The sequence below is a fragment of the Bidens hawaiensis genome, unplaced genomic scaffold, assembly GCF_021521415.1.
Source record: "Bidens hawaiensis isolate Kalapana, Puna unplaced genomic scaffold, B.hawaiensis_p1.1 tig00016461_1, whole genome shotgun sequence".
Classification (NCBI taxonomy): Eukaryota; Viridiplantae; Streptophyta; class Magnoliopsida; order Asterales; family Asteraceae; genus Bidens; species Bidens hawaiensis.
In genome coordinates this window covers 524,676-542,193 of record NW_027492509.1, presented here as the reverse complement: position 1 = coordinate 542,193, position 17,518 = coordinate 524,676, and the positions used below count along the sequence as shown (strand labels likewise).

Sequence of the window (17,518 nt, the reverse complement as noted above, 5' to 3'; positions counted from 1 at the left end):
TATTTTATTTTTCAACAAAAATACTAAGGCGACCCTTAATGCGGCTCGCGGCGATGCGAGCGTGCGCCATCAAAGCGCCACATTGCGCCACATTGCGCCCATCGCACTTCGCCCGTGCCCGTGCGCGTTCGGGTGCTTCGCATCCTCCGCTAGGACCACTGGGTGTGATATGCCTTATAAGAACATTAACATAGAAATTTTCTTCCTTATAAAGTGCTCACTAGTTTGTTAATCTAGCGATGTGGGACAAGAGTTTACAAACCTATTTATACTATGGTGGTTCCTTCTCCATTTCTTTCTTCCACCAATATGGGATGGAACTTTCTCATTTCATTTCCTTATTTTTTCCTTTAATTTATTTTGAGGCTTGTTATACTTTTAATGTGGCTACATTTGTCACAGTTGTGATAAGTGGTCCATGTGGTCGTTGAGTTGAGATAGGATGATGTCTAATTATGTTATGGGGTGTGGGCTTATATATATTAATAATCGTGAGGTTACTAACATTTCTAGTTGGGAATTAGGATGAATGGTTTGTAAGAATATTATATATTTTGAGGTATATCATACTATATATTATGGTATTTGGTAGCAGATAATATGGCAACTCACTTTTTAAAAGCATATATGCTTTTAATCAAATCTACATGTTAGTCATATAAACAAACAAGTCTTGTATGTTGCTACTAAAGTAGGGGCGGGCCTACATTGTTGCCCCATTACGCCCACCTTAGGAAAAAAATTTGTATTAAATTCGTGTTCAAATCTCGATCATACATATATACTTTCGAAACCAACCGTTTAAAAAGAAAAGAGAAGAAATTGTTCTTTTTTTCATGTTGGTAGTGATGGTAGCCCATTGGGCTATTTGGATAGCTCGAGATAATGTTGTCCATAATCGAAAGAAGGTGGTGGCGAGTTACATTGTGCACGAATTTAAGGCATTAGGCTTTCTTTGGGTGTAGTGTCATGCCAAAAATGTTTTCTTTTGATTAGCTGTGTTGGTGTATTTATAATTTCATGTAATGTAGCCTTGGTAGGACTTGGTTGTTGTCACGTTCTCTTGTCTTGCTAGTTCGTGTTTTTTTGATCAAATGCCATTTTTTAAAAAAAAGAAAATAATAATAATAATTATTATTATTCTTGTGAACTTTTGAAAGAAACAATGTTTAAATACTTTCATTGGAAAACTAAGTCTTTGTAATTGTAATACTAGTCTCTAGGGTATAGATTCATATATTGTTATTTATTTAATAAATGATGATATGTGTGGTAGGAGTTGGATACAACCTGGAACATAGACATAAGTGCATTATGTAACACAATGTGTACACCTTTTAAAATCAAATTATCCTTTTATTTTGGTAAAACTCCATGCAAATTCATTGTATTTGGTACTTAATTGAGTTATTTATGAATTTGCAGGTCCGGACGCCCGCCCGACGAAGAAACGATGAAAAGATGGTGTTTTTCAGACAAAAATCAAGAATCTGCCAAAAGTGCATGACCATGCTAAGAAAGCTCATGACCATGCAGTGAGCAGGTGCATGACCATGCTAAGGAAGTGTATGGCCATGCTGAGCAACTGCACCATCATGCACTTTATGGGTATGATGGTGCACCTTTATCGGAACCTGTGCACATCTGATACCGTGCCAAAGTGCATGACCATGCACTTTATGTGCATGATGGTGCACCTTTATTGGAACCCGTGCACATCTACTGTCGTGCCAAAAGTGAAACTGCACCATCATGCACTTTTTGTGCACCACCATGCACTCCCGAGGGCACGAGCCCGTGCACTATCCGATGCCGAGAACAAGACACGTCAACTTTGAAAGTGCACTAGCTAGTGCCGCAAATGCACAACCATGCACTTTTTGTGCATGACCGTGAACTTTTTTGGAACCTGCAAATCTGAGCCGCCGAAAGTGAAAGTTTGACTTACCCAAAATAGTGCACGACCATGCACTTTTTGTGCATGACCATGCACTTTGACCAGAAGCTTATAAACACTTGTTTTCACTTCATTTTGGTGTGTGGAGTCTTGGGGATTCTCTCCCAACCAAGTGCAGCAATTTTTGGGGATTCTTGGAGGCTTCCACCAACACAAGATTCATCATTCCATCCTTCAATCCTTGCTTGATCTTAGTTTGCATTCCTTTGTTCTTGAACATGTTTTGTAAGCTTATTTCTAGTTTGATTGTAGCTGTATTAAGCCTTATGGGCTAATTACTTTTGCTATCTAGACAATGTTGAAACTCTTATTAATGTGATATATTATCTATGCATGATTTTGGTAAAGTGATTTTCTTTCAAGAATATGGTTGAATTTATAAGTTGATATTAATGGTGTTCATGCTTGTTATGTTACATAACCTTGTTAGTTTTGCAAATGTTTAGGCATTCATGTTGGAAAACTATGTTCTAGATGTTTGTTTGTAAACCTTGAATGTTCATGAAATCTTTGTTTACATTGCTAAGTTATGAATGACTAGTAAAAATTAACTTGGTTATATAATTATTGATTATGAAACCCTACACTTAATATTGGAAAATTGATGAGTGTTGTTATGATTCTTGACTTGGTGATGACTTGCTAGTTAAAGTTTCATAAGTTTATATTAATTTCATGAATTTGGCTACTTTAGTGTAATCTTAGGTGGTTAGAATGTTGTTCATGCTAGCTTTCCTTTGATTATGAGACTTTGTTGTTTTGACAAACAAGTTAGTCTATGTTTATCTCTTGATTGAAAACCCATCATGATGATTATTTGCTAGTATTATGTTGCTTTATTGAAATATAGTATTTATGTTTAGATTCATGATGTTTTGCCATATCATTGCTATTTTGTCATGTTAGTAGAGTGGATTCTTGTCTAGGTAGTTTGTTGGATTGATAGTTTTTCTTGTATTTTTACTTGTTTTGTTTTTATTTTATGCTATTTAATTAGTTAAATATTCAAATCAAGATTAATTTGTTCGGTTGGTCATTTACAAAGATTTAGTACTAGAAAGTTTCCGTGTCCATGGATTGATACTAGGTTCTTGCCGACACTTTATTACAAACGATAGGTACACTTGCCTTTCGTGTGTGGTTTAGTTGTAGGTGAAAACCTATTTTAAAACCCGATTTATATAGAACTTTTAATTAAATATTTATATATATATTCACACACGTCATGCATCATCTCAAAGCATATATACAATCAAACTTTATTCGCCACTTAATCTTTTTCCGAATGGTTCTACATTTTTATTTATTTATTTTTAATAGTCAAGATAGAACAACACCAAACATACAAGAAAATTTTCCAAATGTAAAGTTATACCAACTCCTCAATCTAGTTCCTTCCAAGTCCTTTATTTTTAACCCAAAAGAATAATGCATTCGTTTTAAGTTCTACATTTTTCTAATTCTCTTATTAATAACTAGGTTAGAACCCGTGTGACACATGGGTTAATCAAAAAATCTAAATTCTTGAAAATGCACACTGCAAATATAATGTTAAAAACAAAATTTGTGTTTAAAATATTAGCAAAATGAGATAAAAAAATCTTCTTACTGTAATAGGACCAAAAATCTGCAATTTTTAACTCAAACGAACCAAACTTTCACAAATCCCTAAACTGTCCTTGGATCAAGAATTGAAGAATTTTGACTCGCACTCAAAATCTTAACTCGAAACTAAATATTTGATATGTTCACCCTACACATGTATAACCTTTAGTTCGCAAATTTTATGTTACAAAAATAACAAATAAAAAATTATATAATTATCCTTTAGATGCGAATTTCATTTACAATATGTTGCTGGTAATTTGTGGCTGACACTTGTGGTTAAAGAAAATGAAAATCTAGAATGACCATCTTTAAACTTTATCATTATCTTAAATTTATTTCTTTGTTTTTTAAGTTACGAAAGTTCTGTTTCAACTGCTTCAAACATCAAACCCCAAAAATTAATGAATAAATAAAATAAAAAATCCTTCTACATTATGGAGCAAGAAAAACTAACTTCATTATTTTTCAATTCACAAAAGTCATCTTTTTACCCTTTTCAAACTAATTTCTTTAAGGTAATTGATAATTATTAAATCTGTAAAGAGTTTGTGTAACATAAGAAATCATAATGTCTACATATGAAATTCTTTGTAGTGAAGAAAGTGTTAGTATGAGAATGTTTTACAAAAAAAATATAAATAATGCTGACATATTAAAAGTTAAAAAACAAAAAGGAAAAAAACATTTTACTTATAAAGTGATTGTTTTTTTTCTTTTTTCTCTTTTGTTTTATTTGACAAGGAGTTCACATAAAAATATATACACAGTTAAATATAAAAATAATAGTAGATGCAATAAAAATGTAAGAAATTGTTCAGATCATGCTCGTTTGAGCCAAACTCATATTTACTTAAAAAATACATTGACCAAATTTATTTTAAACCAAACATGAACCCAAGCCGGTCATTTAAAATTACTTATAATTAACTGTATAATATGGGTGATATCATTATGATGTGCAGACTGATAAGATATTTGGTAGGGGTTATTATTTTTGTTATCACAAATCATCTCCTTAAAAATAATAAAAGTCCATAATTCTTCGAAAACAATCCACTAAGAATAAAAGTAATTCAAACATCACAAGTCATCTCCTTAAAGAACCCCGCCCCCGCCCCTTATCGCCCAAAAATCGCCGGGGGGGGGGGGGTCGCGCCCCTACTCGCCCACTTATCGCCCAAACCTACGCTCGTTACTTATGACCTTATGTGGTTGCATTTTGAAGTGATACTATATTTAGCTCTTAATACTTTATGCTAATTTGATTAGTAATTATGCTAACTATATACTTGCAAATCCGTTTTATGTATATTACCATTATGTTAACAATATAACTTTAATGATCTATTTAAAGTTATCACAGTTGAATCTCGGTGTTTTAAAACCGTTAGTTAGGTTAGACTTTGATTGACTCATTTTGACTTTCGAGAATCACTATCCAACATAAATGATCTAGTTAGTTAAAGGATAACTAGCGGAGGTATTTGCTAAATCTTATGGCATAATAACTAAAACTCTATTAATAAAACAGATAAGTAGTTAACAAATTGGTAAATTGTTGTGTTTCTCTTTTTAACTAAGATATACTTTTCAAATGATGAAGGCCAGGTGGTCTTTTACTTTTCAACTGAAACAACTTGCGGACATTTTTGACAGCCTCTTTGTTAAAAGTATTCGGAGAGGTGCGCAACATATGAAAGTGGAAAAAATGATATAATTTATTTTAAATAATAATTGATGAAGTGTGATAAATAATATTACTTTTTATTAATATAAAATGAAGTAAGTTATTACTATATATATATATATATAATAGACTTTGGTGCCGTAAGTGCCCTATTTGGTCACTTTGTGGCAATGTATTACTCTTTGATTTTTATTTTGTTTATTTAGTTCGGTTACCATAACGAACGTAATGTAAACTGATCAAATGTCAGTTTCTTTTGTTTTAGTTCCGGTTCCATAACGAAACTGGTGGAAACTGACCAAATTCGAGTAGACTCTTCAACACCTGTGACTAATAACGCTCAGGTTTTACTAACGCGCAAGTTTACTTTTTGACGCCCCTGGCCATCAGTTCACCTTCATATTTATATTTTTTTCTTCACTTTTTAGCTCCAGTATTGTAACGAGCGTAATCAAATCCGACTGAATTCGTGTCAAATTACTGCCACAATGACCATGACTAACAACACTTGTATTTTCCCTGTCTGGGTATGCCGACCAAAAAAGCATCATTTTATATGTTAATATTTTTATAGTTAAATTGAAGAATTAATTTTTTGAGCTTTAACGCTCAAACTTTTCAAACGATGTCTATATCCTAACGAACATAACTGATACTGATCGAATTTGCGTCGACTCGTCATCATAACTCTCGGGTTTTACCAAGCCCGGGTTTCAACGCTGGAATTTTGTCAGCTACCCCGACGCAACACACCAAATAAAAACTAGTTTAAAATAAATATGTGACACGACATTTACATTTAATACGTAAGTTTGAATATGCGGTCTACTACTTCGTTATTATTTGTATTTCAACAAAAATACCATGTAGCACTTAAATATAAATATTAGCGATATTAATAATTGAGTTAATGGTCATTTTCGTCCCTGTGGTTTGCTACTTTCGCCACTTCAGTCCAAAATTTGTAATTTTGTCAATTTAGTCCGCATAGTTTTAAATATTAGCCAATTACGTCCCATCCGTCTAACGGCATCCAGCTATGCCGTTAGTTTAAGGGTATTTTTGTTTTTCTCCATTTAATTTTGAGTTAATAGTCATCTTAGTCCCTGTGGTTTGATATTTTTGTCAATTCAGTCCAAAGTTTGAAAATTTGTTAATTTAATGTTCAGTTTAATTCAGTTTTTTTATTTTTTATTTTTTTTTGTTTATAACCCTGAAGAGTATAATTAAAGCCCAAAACCATTGAGCAACCTCAAATACTGGTATGCATTTACTCTGTTGACAACAGTAATCATACCCCGCCTTTATATATAGTTTCTAGACATTTCCTAAAATCTTCTCCATGGTGGAATTTAATGGTAAAGTGGTCAAGGTAATTCTCTGAAACCGAATTGTAAAGAAAAAACTAAAAATCTTTTCGTTGATTAATGTATAATAGTTGATTACGACCCAGATTTTCATTATGATATGTTAATCTCTAAAATCTAACTATTATGCATTCATCAAAGAATCGATTTTTAGTTTTTTCCGTACAATTCGGTTTCACCGAATTGTTTTGACCACTTTACCTTTGAATTCCACCATGGGGGAGAGTTTATGAACCGTCTAGAACTAAATACGAGAGGAGAGAGTATGATTACTGTTGTCGACAGAGTAAATGCAGACCTGTTTTGGGCTTGGATAATGCTCTTTAGGGTCATAGACAAAAAAAACCTGAACTAAATTGACAAAATTTCAAACTTTGTACTGAAGTGGCAAAAGTATCAAGCCACAGGGACGAAAATGACCATTAACTCAAAAATAAAAAAAAGAAAGACAAAAATAACCTTAAACTAACGGCATAGCTGGATGCCGTAAGACGGAGGGGACGTGATTGGCTAATATTTAAAACTATGAGGACTAAATTGACAAAATTAAAAATTTTGAACTGAAGTGGCGAAAGTAGCAAACTACAGGGACGAAAATGGTCATTAACTCTTAATAATTTTAATGCTAGAAAGTAGAAACCACTCAGAAACAAGACGTTAAACGTTTAAACGAGTTCGTACTTGATACTCACTTTTACTCAACTTAAACCCTACCTATATAATCCCCTTTATAACCCTTACTTTTCATTTTCAATTTCATTTCACCTCCAACTTCCATAACCCTACACATAATGTAGAGAGAAAGAAACATCCGGCCGCCGCCGCCATAATCGGCGTCGGCGTTACAAACACATACACACACTATCATCATGCGAAATATATATATATATATATATATATAGAGAGAGAGAGAGAGGGGTCGACGGTGGCGCTTTGCTGGAGCCGGAATCGGTTTTCCGGCGACTCAAAGTGATGATGTACGCCGATAAAAACACAAACACGAGATCTTTCTATACGATCTAAGTTCCTCTATAAAAGTTATATGTAAAACCCGACACAACTATCGCCTAGAAACGAACGTGAAGGTAAAAAAAAAAAAAAAAAACCTACTTGTTTATTTGCAGATCTAGTGTTAAAATGCTTTAAACACATGAGACAACCGTTTGTGAATGTGTGTGTTTTCTTTTCAATTTTTAAAAAAAATATTATTTAACTATTTAAGATAATTAACTGTCGAAAATTTGAAAGGTGGGTTTTAATAACTACGAGTCCACTCACGGGTAGACACTGAAAATAACCGGTTAATCGAATCAACTTGAAAATCGAACTGAAACTGGTTTGAAATCGATAATGTAGAAACTGGTATTGAACTAATTGAAATTGTAGGTTCGGAATCGGTTGGTGATTCTCTACCGAAACCGGTTTTAAACTGGTTAACCGTACCAAAAGTGAACGACAATATTAATTGACAAGGTGTTAACAAACTTGATCACTAAAGATTAATGGGTGGTGATCACGAGTAAGAATAAATAGAATAATAACCAAACTGAACTTTATTGAAATGATCCATTGTTGTTTTTATTATTTTATGCGATTATGTGTTTTGATAAGATCTAATTCATGGCGTTTGCTTGATTTATGTGGCTGCATTGTGATATTGAAGTTAGTTTGGTGGTCTTAATAATTTATGTTAATTAATTGATAGTTATTATGTCAGTTATGTATGTAAAAACAATCACTAGCTTAGTATTATGTTAAATGTGTATCCCTTACAATTAAATGGTTTGGGTTCTAATCTTATTTTTTGATATAGTGTTTAAGGTGGAAAATTTTAGTTTTTAAAAGAAAACAAAAATATACACAGGCAAAGCCGTTTCATTAAAATAATGACTTTGTTTTTTGTTGCTTTGTATAATTATCATCTTTTTAAGTTGAATCTAACTATTTTAATTATGGCTGACCTATTGGAGAACTATCTCTGTCTTATGGAATAATAATTTTAAATTATTTTTATTGATAAGTGATAAAGGAAGTTGTGTTTCTCTAAGATGACTTAACTAAGTAACTAACTACTAAATACTAAATGGAACTTAATGTAAAGATGCTTTATTTACAATTTGTTGTGATATTAGAGGTGTGTAAATAAACTGGTTAACTAAACCGAACTGAAAATCAAACCAAAACTGAACCGGTTTGAAACCGATAATGTAGAAACCGGTTTTATATCGATCGAAACCTTAGGTTCGGAAACGATTTGTAATTTTTTCCATCAAAACTGGTTAACCGAATTGAAATCGGCCAAAATCGAGTAAAATCCGGTCAAAACCCAAACCAAAACCGATCATAACATGGTAAGAAACTGGTTTTAACCAGAACCAAAACCGATTATAAACAGGTTCTGACTTTTGTTGACCAAACCGAACCGGTTTTAAGTTTTAAACCGGTTTATGCACCTCTATGTGATATGATTTCAATTAAATCCATTAATTATGTGTTTGATTTTAAAGGAAACTAATTTATAATATTGGCTAACAGGTAATGGAGCATCAATGCCAAACCCTCTCACATCGCGGTCTCTTTCTTCGCGGGTATCTGTATTTGTATATGAGTCGAAGAAAGCCGATATCTTACGCCACCATGCCACGCTTTCGCTTTCTTCTTACACCAATACAAAGGGAGCAATTGAACAAACACTAAACAAAGTCTGGTTGAGTTGACTTTTAGAAAAAAGTCAACCAGCAAGCAAATGAAAAACCAAAATAACCGATTTACCCCTCTAAAACCGTCTCAATAATTAATTCACTAAAAGCGCGGGCAACAATGTAAAAGGGATTTGCACAATCCAAATCATAACCAATGAAGCCTATTAAAAAATCTACTTTTTACTAAAGGCTCAAAATTTGTTTTTCCAGCCCAAAAAGTTAAGTAAGTTAAGTTTTTACTGCCTGATTTTTAGGGTTTGGTTCACAGTGTTCATTTCATTCTACTCGGCCTCTACTTTTCTACCAACTAGGTTAGACATGATCCATTGCTGTTTTCTTATTATATGAACTTTATTGTTATTATATTAGATTATGTGTTTAAAATGGAATAATATCTTATTCATTTCCATGCCGATTGCTTCATTTATGTGACTGCATTTGATTGATTCTAAGTGATATTGTGGTCGGTCACTTAGTTATTATGTCTTTATTATTATTATTATTATTATTATTATTATTATTTCACGTGCAAAGCAGCCATTTTATAAAATAATAATAACTATTTATTATGTTCTTTCTTTATATAAACTTAAAGATTCAAACTTTCATCATCTTATTACTATTTTAATACCGAGTTACCTATTTGGCATGATAATTTCAAATAATTATGTTGCATTTATTTAACTTGAATGAATGTTATGTTGCATTTGACCTAAATTTTATGGCATAATAATTTCAAATAATTAATTTCTATTAGAGGTGGGTTTCAAACCCTAAACCGGTTCGGGTTACGATTCGATTTCGGTTTTGGTTCGGTTAAGCGTACAAACCGGTTCTAAACCTACGGTTTCTACACAATCGGTTTCATCCATGTTCGGTTAACCGGTTTTTTTGCCCACCTCTAATTAACAGTAAAGGAATGGAAGTTGTGTTTCTCCAAGATGACTTATTGTAAAGATGTTGTTTTGTTTAACTAACTACTAAATGGAACTTATTTGTAAATATGCTACACAATCTGTCTAAGATATGATATCAATTGAATTAGTTAATTATGTTTCCGATCAAAAGCCATAAAATAACAGTTTGAAATATGGAAAAACCTTATTGTTAAGTTTTTTTTTATAAGGGAGGTCCAATAAAAACAAATGGTGTGAAACTATTTTCTAAGTTGGGATTATTAAAATCCAATTTGCCAAGTTCACACCTTATCCGAAAATTTATTTACCTAATGTTGCGTGTCAATAATCGATGGGTGATTTTAGTTTCTTATAACTGCATTTTAAACTTATATTCTTACATCATTATTTTCAAAGTGAAAATAATATAATTATACTAAACAAGTCACTAGCAACATACCAAAACCATAAGGCTGAGGGGTGTGGGGGGCTCCAACGGGGGCGCGAGTGGGGGCTCCAGCCAATAATATTGTGACGTGTGGCAGAGAGAGAAACTGGATAAGGTGGGTGTTGGAGCCCCTGGCCCTGGTGTGGAGGGGCTCCAGCGGATTTTTTTTTTATTTTTTTATAAATATATTCAAAAAACGTATTATTAAAAAAACTCATAAATTATTAAAAAAAACACACATCGATTGGTCTGGTGACGACCATAAATCGTCGTAACTATAACCTGAATCTAGGTTTGGGTACCAATTTCCAGACATGTTTTTAAAAAAAAGTTTGAAAGATGGGTTGATTTTGGGTTTTTTTTTGAAGTTGTGGTAATTGTTTTATGTGATTTTGGGTGTGGTAATTGTTTTAGGTGATATTGGGTTTATATATAGGAAGAACACTTTTTTTTATTAAATTAAAGAGCCCAACGGCTCATTTCTGTACTCCCAACGGCTCTTTCACGTCTCCCAATGCTCCTTTACGCCAGCCTGGTCCCGCGAGCCACCTTGCGCCTGCTTTGAATTCCGCGCTCGCGCCCCTCTCGCGCCCCTCTCGCGCCCCGGTGGTGTGGTGCTCGCGCCTGGGGGCGCGAGCGGAGGGGCTCTCGCGCCCCCGCTGAAGCCCCACACCCCTAAGCCTAACGATAATTCAAAGCCAAACTTAGGCAAACACTATAATTGAATGTGATGTTGATTGATTTGAATGCTTATGAATCTACATCTTTAGATTAATGAAGAAGTGTAAAAAAACAAATGGTCTGATAGGACAAAATCCATATCCATACATGACTTTAGAGGTGCAAAAAAAAACTCCTACCCGACCTGACCCGGCGGTTCCTACCCGGATCCGGAACTTACCCTACCCGTGGGACAGACCAAGCTTTGGGTTTCCCCCGGAACCGGAACCGGACCCGGTGGAACCGGTTCCACCAATAACCAGTCAAAACCAGACCCTACCCTACCCGAAACCCGATGGAACTGGTCAAATACCCGACTATACCCGGACCCGGTTTTGACTTTTGTTGACCATAACCGGTTCCGGTTCCTAAGAATACCCGGTTTGTGCACCTCTACCTGACTTGATATATCTAAATCAAACACAACCTTTAGTAAATAATAATCATTTTATTCAATAATTAAAACCGTAACCAATAGTGGTCATGTGTAGACGGCTTTTAGAGTTACTAGCGAGAATCCACGAAACAATATTCGAACCTGAGACCTCTGCTAAAACAATATTACTTCAACTTAAACAAGTAACACAAAACCATGAAACCAACCTAATCAATTTAATTAAGCAGGGAAAGGACTGAACCCACTTTTCACCATAGTCTCCAAAGGTCCAAACAGCGGTTCGGGCAAGTTTTTCCAGTCATACCAATCCCAACCGTAACACTTATCAGGCTCAACATTTTGAGGGACCTGGTCAGGATCGGCTAAGTAAGCACGCATAAAAACAGCAACAAGATGTAGCGGTTTTGCACCTTCTGAAAATACATTATTTGTTACTGTTAGAAACTGTATGTCCTTGATGTCTAGCCCGGTTTCCTCTTTCACCTCTCGCGCTGCACATTCCTCAAAGCTTTCACCTTTAAAACAAAGAAACGCGAGTTTTTTTACTACATTTGATTAACTGATTTAAATTATCCGCATATCAAACAATTATGTAAACGAGTTGAGCCAAGCCCAGACTCGACTAGGCTCGTTTGACTTATGAGAGCTTGAGCTCGGCTTGCGAGTCAAGTTTACAAGCTCGAATGCAGCTTGTTTTGACTTAAGAGAGCTTGAGCTTGGCTTGTGAGCCATTTTTACAAGCTCGCATTGAGCTCGGCTTGTGACTTTGTGAGCCATTTTTACAAGCTCGAATTGAGCTCGTTTTAATTTACGAGAGCTTGAGCTCGGCTTGTGACTTTGTGAGTCATTTTTACAAGCTCGAATTCGGCTAGTTTATTATATTTTTAATTAACTTATATACATATTTAATTACTTTCAATATAATTTCAAGAAAAATCTTAAAAGAGCCAAGCTCCGCTTGAGCCCTGTGCAGTACCTTAAAAGCGAGCCTAATCTCAGCTTGATCACGTGTGCAGTACTTAAACAAGCTAAAGCTCGGCTCAAGCTCAGCTGCACAGTGAAATTAATACACAGAGGTCCAAAAAAGTTAAAACTTAAAATTATAATATTATATATCAGGCTTGTTCTCGACGACACCTAAACAATCTTCTCATACAAGACTCAAGCTCGGGCCCGATAACTATATGAGTTTTATTCTCGGCTCGTTTCGATTTTTTTGTCAATCCGATCTCTGGTAGCTCATGAGCAGCTCGGCTCGTTTACACTGACACTCAAATATCTAAAAGACTGGTGGTAGACAAATGAAGTATCACATGAAGTGATTTGACACTTTTGTCATTACCACCAATGCACAAACTCAATTATATTAAATTATTAACATTATTATTATTATTACTAAATATTAAATCCTAATATAATAATATCTTATAATAATAATAATAGAGGTGATTACAGTAAACCCTAACTTAAGACTTTAAGAGATGACTGACCGAACTCAAGGTGGCCGCCGGGCAGTGCATAAGTGTTGTGACCGACTGATGACCGGCGGCGACCGAGAAGCACCGTGTTGCCGTTGATCAGAAACACCGCCACTCCGATTACAGGCGCCGGTGACATTTTGTTCGATGTTTGTTTTCCGTTGACAGTTTCACAGCTAATTTTGACTTTGGTGGGAAACTGAAAGTGATAAGCTTTTCAGTACACCCTTAAGTTTTGGTAAAACTACAATAACCGCTTGTTCATTTATGTTTGTGAACATATGTTTATGCTCGTTTACATATTAATAGAAAATAATTAAGTATTAAAGTTAATGGCCATTTTCGTCCCTGTGGTTTGCTACTTTCGTCACTTCAGTCCAAAGTTTGAAAATTTGTCAATTTAGTCCTCAAAGTTTTAAAGATTAGCCAATTACGTCCTATCTGTCTAACGGCATCCGGCTTTGCCGTCAGTTTAAGGATATTTTTGTCTTTCTTCTTTTTATTTTGAGTTAATGGTCATTTTCGTCCCTATGGTTTGATACTTTTGTCACTTCAGTCCAAAATTTGAAACTTTATCAAGTTAATGTTCAGTTTTTTTTTCTTTTTTTATTTTTTTTGTCTATAACCCTGAAAAGGATAATCCAAGCCCAAAACCAGCGAGCATCAACCAAGCAGGTCTGCATTTACACTGTCGACAACAGTAATCATATCCCCACCCTCGTATTTAGTTTCTAAACGTTTCCTAAACTCTTCCATATGGTGGAATTTAACGGTAAAGTGGTCAAGACAATTTTCTGAGACCGGAACAAACTAAAAATCGTTTCTTTGATGAATGCATGATAGTTAGGGTTTAGAGATTAACATATCATAGCGCACATTTGGGTCGAAATCAACATATGAGTCGAAATCAACTATTATACATTAATCAAAGAAACAATTTTTAATTTTTTCTGTGCAATTCGGTTTCAAGGAGTTGCCTTGACCACTTTACCGTTGAATTCCACCATGGGGGAGCGTTTAGGAAACGTCTAGAAACTAAATACGGAGGGCGTATGATTAATGTTGTCGACAGAGTAATGCAGACCTGTTTTAGCTGATGCTCAATGGTGTTGGGCTTGGATTATCCTCTTTAGAGTTATAGACAAGAAAAATAAGAAAAATAAAAAAAACTGAATTGAACTGGACATTAAATTAACAAAATTTCAAACTTTGGACTGAAGTGGCAAAAATATCAAACCACAGGGACGAAAATGACCATTAACTCAAAATAAAAAGAAGAAAGACAAAAATACCCTTAAACTAACGGCAAAGTCGGATGCCGTTAGACGGATAGGACGTAATTGGCTAATCTTTAAAACTTTGAGGACTAAATTGACAAAATTTCAAACTTTGGACTGAAGTGGCGAAAGTAGCAAACCACATGGATGAAAATGACCATTAACTCTAAGTATTATTTTAGATAGTTATCTACCTAATGGTTGTTATAATTGTTGTTTATGTGTGTTTGTATTCATTTACATTTGTTCATATATGTTTATTTATCTTTATTCTGTTATGTTCAGTTATGTTTATAAACTGTTTATTTAAAACTTAAACAAACAAATATAAACGAACACAAACATACTCATTTTTTTAAATAAACGAACACGAACACAAAATATGTGTTCAGTTAAGTGTTAAGTTCGTGTTCATTAAAGTTAAATGAACGAACATTAATATGCCATTGTTCGTATTTATTCAGTTCGTTTACAGGCCTATCACTATGTCATATTTAGAAGGTTGCCTAATTTACATATAAAATCAAATATAATGGATTGCCATCTTAATCTTGTAAAAAGAAAAATACATATTAGAATTTTCTTATCATTTAATCATGTATCCAACTTAGTATATAAAAGCACAAGTCAATGAATGAACACGAATATGTCATTGTTCGTATTCGTTCAGTTCATTTACAGGCCTATTACTATTTTATTATGTCATATTTAGAAGTTCGCCTAATTTACATATCAAATAATAAATAATGGATTGTCATCTAATTCTTGTATAAAGAAAATTAAATATTAGAATTTTCTTATCATTTGATCATGTATATCCACTCTAACTTAATATATAAAAGCACAAGTCACAACTTTGAAGGTAGACGTGTGAAATATATAACAAACATCGTATACTGACACACTTATAGAGTTGGCACTATTGGCACGACATGAAATTAAACTAGTGTTTGAGATAAACAGTTTTTAATAAGTAGCAAACCATGAAAATTTTTATGCGACAGTTCCATTAACACAAACACAAGATGACATGACCATTCATCCATTCATTCATTGTTCTCTATTCAGTTATTCATGAAATCATCATCCTCTTCCAATTTTCTTACCCTTATTTTCCTTGTTCAAATAAAACATTTATATTAGACTATCCATAATGGTAATGCTTCATAAAAAAAAAATTCCTTCACGTCATTAACACATTCTTTTAGTTAAAAACATGTCTAATAGATTATGTCTCTTCAATCATTACACTTTTAAGACACATCACACATATAACTACATGAGATTTATTGTAGAAATACGCATGCCTTTATAACACTCCATTGTGCCCGGAGAATGATTTATGGGCTTTATCCACCTTATAATGCCAATTAGTTTTTTTTTTCGAACTACAACTTTTATTAAAAAAGACGAACTAGTAAGAAACTAGGCAAAAAGCAAACAACAAATTAAAAATAAAACTTAAACCAATCTTTCTATTTTAGAGCTTTATCCGAACACCTATTTTTAATCCATCCATAAGTATGCTAATGGTTTAACACTTTAATGTCTTTCATAATGCCCATTCAAGTCCCGTATCAATAATCAACACACGAATATTAAACGAATAACTCTCGTTTATATTAATCAGAAAATCTCACTCAAAAAACTGATTACAATACCCTCAAACCCTAACTCGGTTTGACTTTTGATGAACCCTAACTCGGTTACACCAACTCCACCTTCTCTAATGTCTAACCATACCCGGTTTATATAGACTAACTTAACTTGCTAGTCAAGACATTACCAAATATAATACAATACAATTAGGAAACATAACCACTATGACCTACTTGTCAATATTGGTCTCTCAAGTTCACCAACTTGTGACTTGAAGTCTGAAATTACTTCCAACAATCACCCCCTAATTTCTGACTCGAAATAGGTGGCTCTTCAACTCCGATCAACTCCGAGCATGTTTTGCCATGTTTGATTTGATCCACGATCTTGACCTTCTCGGTTTTCACAACCATCCTGCCCTTGATTTTCCCGAAGCTTTTCTTGATCCATAGATGTGTTCTTCGGCTCCCCCGAACTCGACTACTTCTGTGACCCTGTCCCCGACCATTCACTCGGTCGTAAGAAAACGCATAAACACTTCTTTGGCTGCGATTATGGTCATCTAATCGAACGAACAACAATCTTCCTTGATCTTCTTTTATTCCCGAATCAAAACATGAGCACATAATTCTCGTCAGCAACACAAATAAACTACCCCTTGGTTTATTTCCTTATCCTTTTAGAATTCCACTTTTCTTTGAATCTAATGTCACCAAAAGTAATTCCTTAAACCTTTCGTGTTACCTCCGATGGTTTATTTATAATTTGTTTTTCCCTTTTTTTTTTCGTACCTGTGCACAAGCTCACTTCAACAAACAACCTTCATGTTGACTTGACTTTGCATCATAACAAAAAACCCTTGCAAGTTGTCGGTTCTCATAAAATTTCCAAATTCCAACTTGAAACCCAACAAAAACCGAATTGCTATGTAATACCCAATCGGAAAAACCCCACTTGGTTCCTATCAAAATTCCGATGCCGTATGCGATGCTCCCGCTACACAACTAGATCGACAAAACCATCTTGTTCTTCCGATCTCTGCCGTAAAACAACCGTTTGTTGTTTGCGTCACAAAATCTTAGGCCGTCGCCAACCCTTGTCTCGATCGCCAACCCTTACCAATCTCGCGACTTGACACGAACCCTCCTTATCAATCACAACTGTGATTGATGTCTTGAGTCTTCGGTCTCTTATCGATTTCTTGAACTTGGCTCTGATACCAATTCAAGTCCCGGATCGATAACAAACACCAACTAAAACGAATAACTCTCGTTTCTTATTAATCAGAAGATATAACTCTAAAAACTGATTACAAACCTCAAACCCTAACTCGGTTTGACTCTTGATGAACCCTAACTCGGTTACACCAACCTCACTCTAGA

At 34.3% G+C, this 17,518-nt stretch overlaps 1 protein-coding gene across 1 annotated transcript; it reads right to left on the bottom strand.

Annotated features, from left to right (window-relative positions):
• Positions 1 to 11,786: 11,786 nt before the first annotated feature.
• LOC143551554 (nudix hydrolase 1-like) lies at positions 11,787 to 13,460 on the bottom strand. The gene is made up of 2 exons (XM_077041957.1): positions 13,273 to 13,460; positions 11,787 to 12,297 (listed from the first exon to the last, which is right to left on the bottom strand). The coding sequence occupies exons 1-2, from the start codon at positions 13,397 to 13,399 to the stop codon at positions 12,002 to 12,004; spliced, it is 423 nt and encodes a 140-aa protein (XP_076898072.1). The 5' UTR covers positions 13,400 to 13,460; the 3' UTR covers positions 11,787 to 12,001.
• Between the last annotated feature and the right edge of the window lie 4,058 nt (positions 13,461 to 17,518).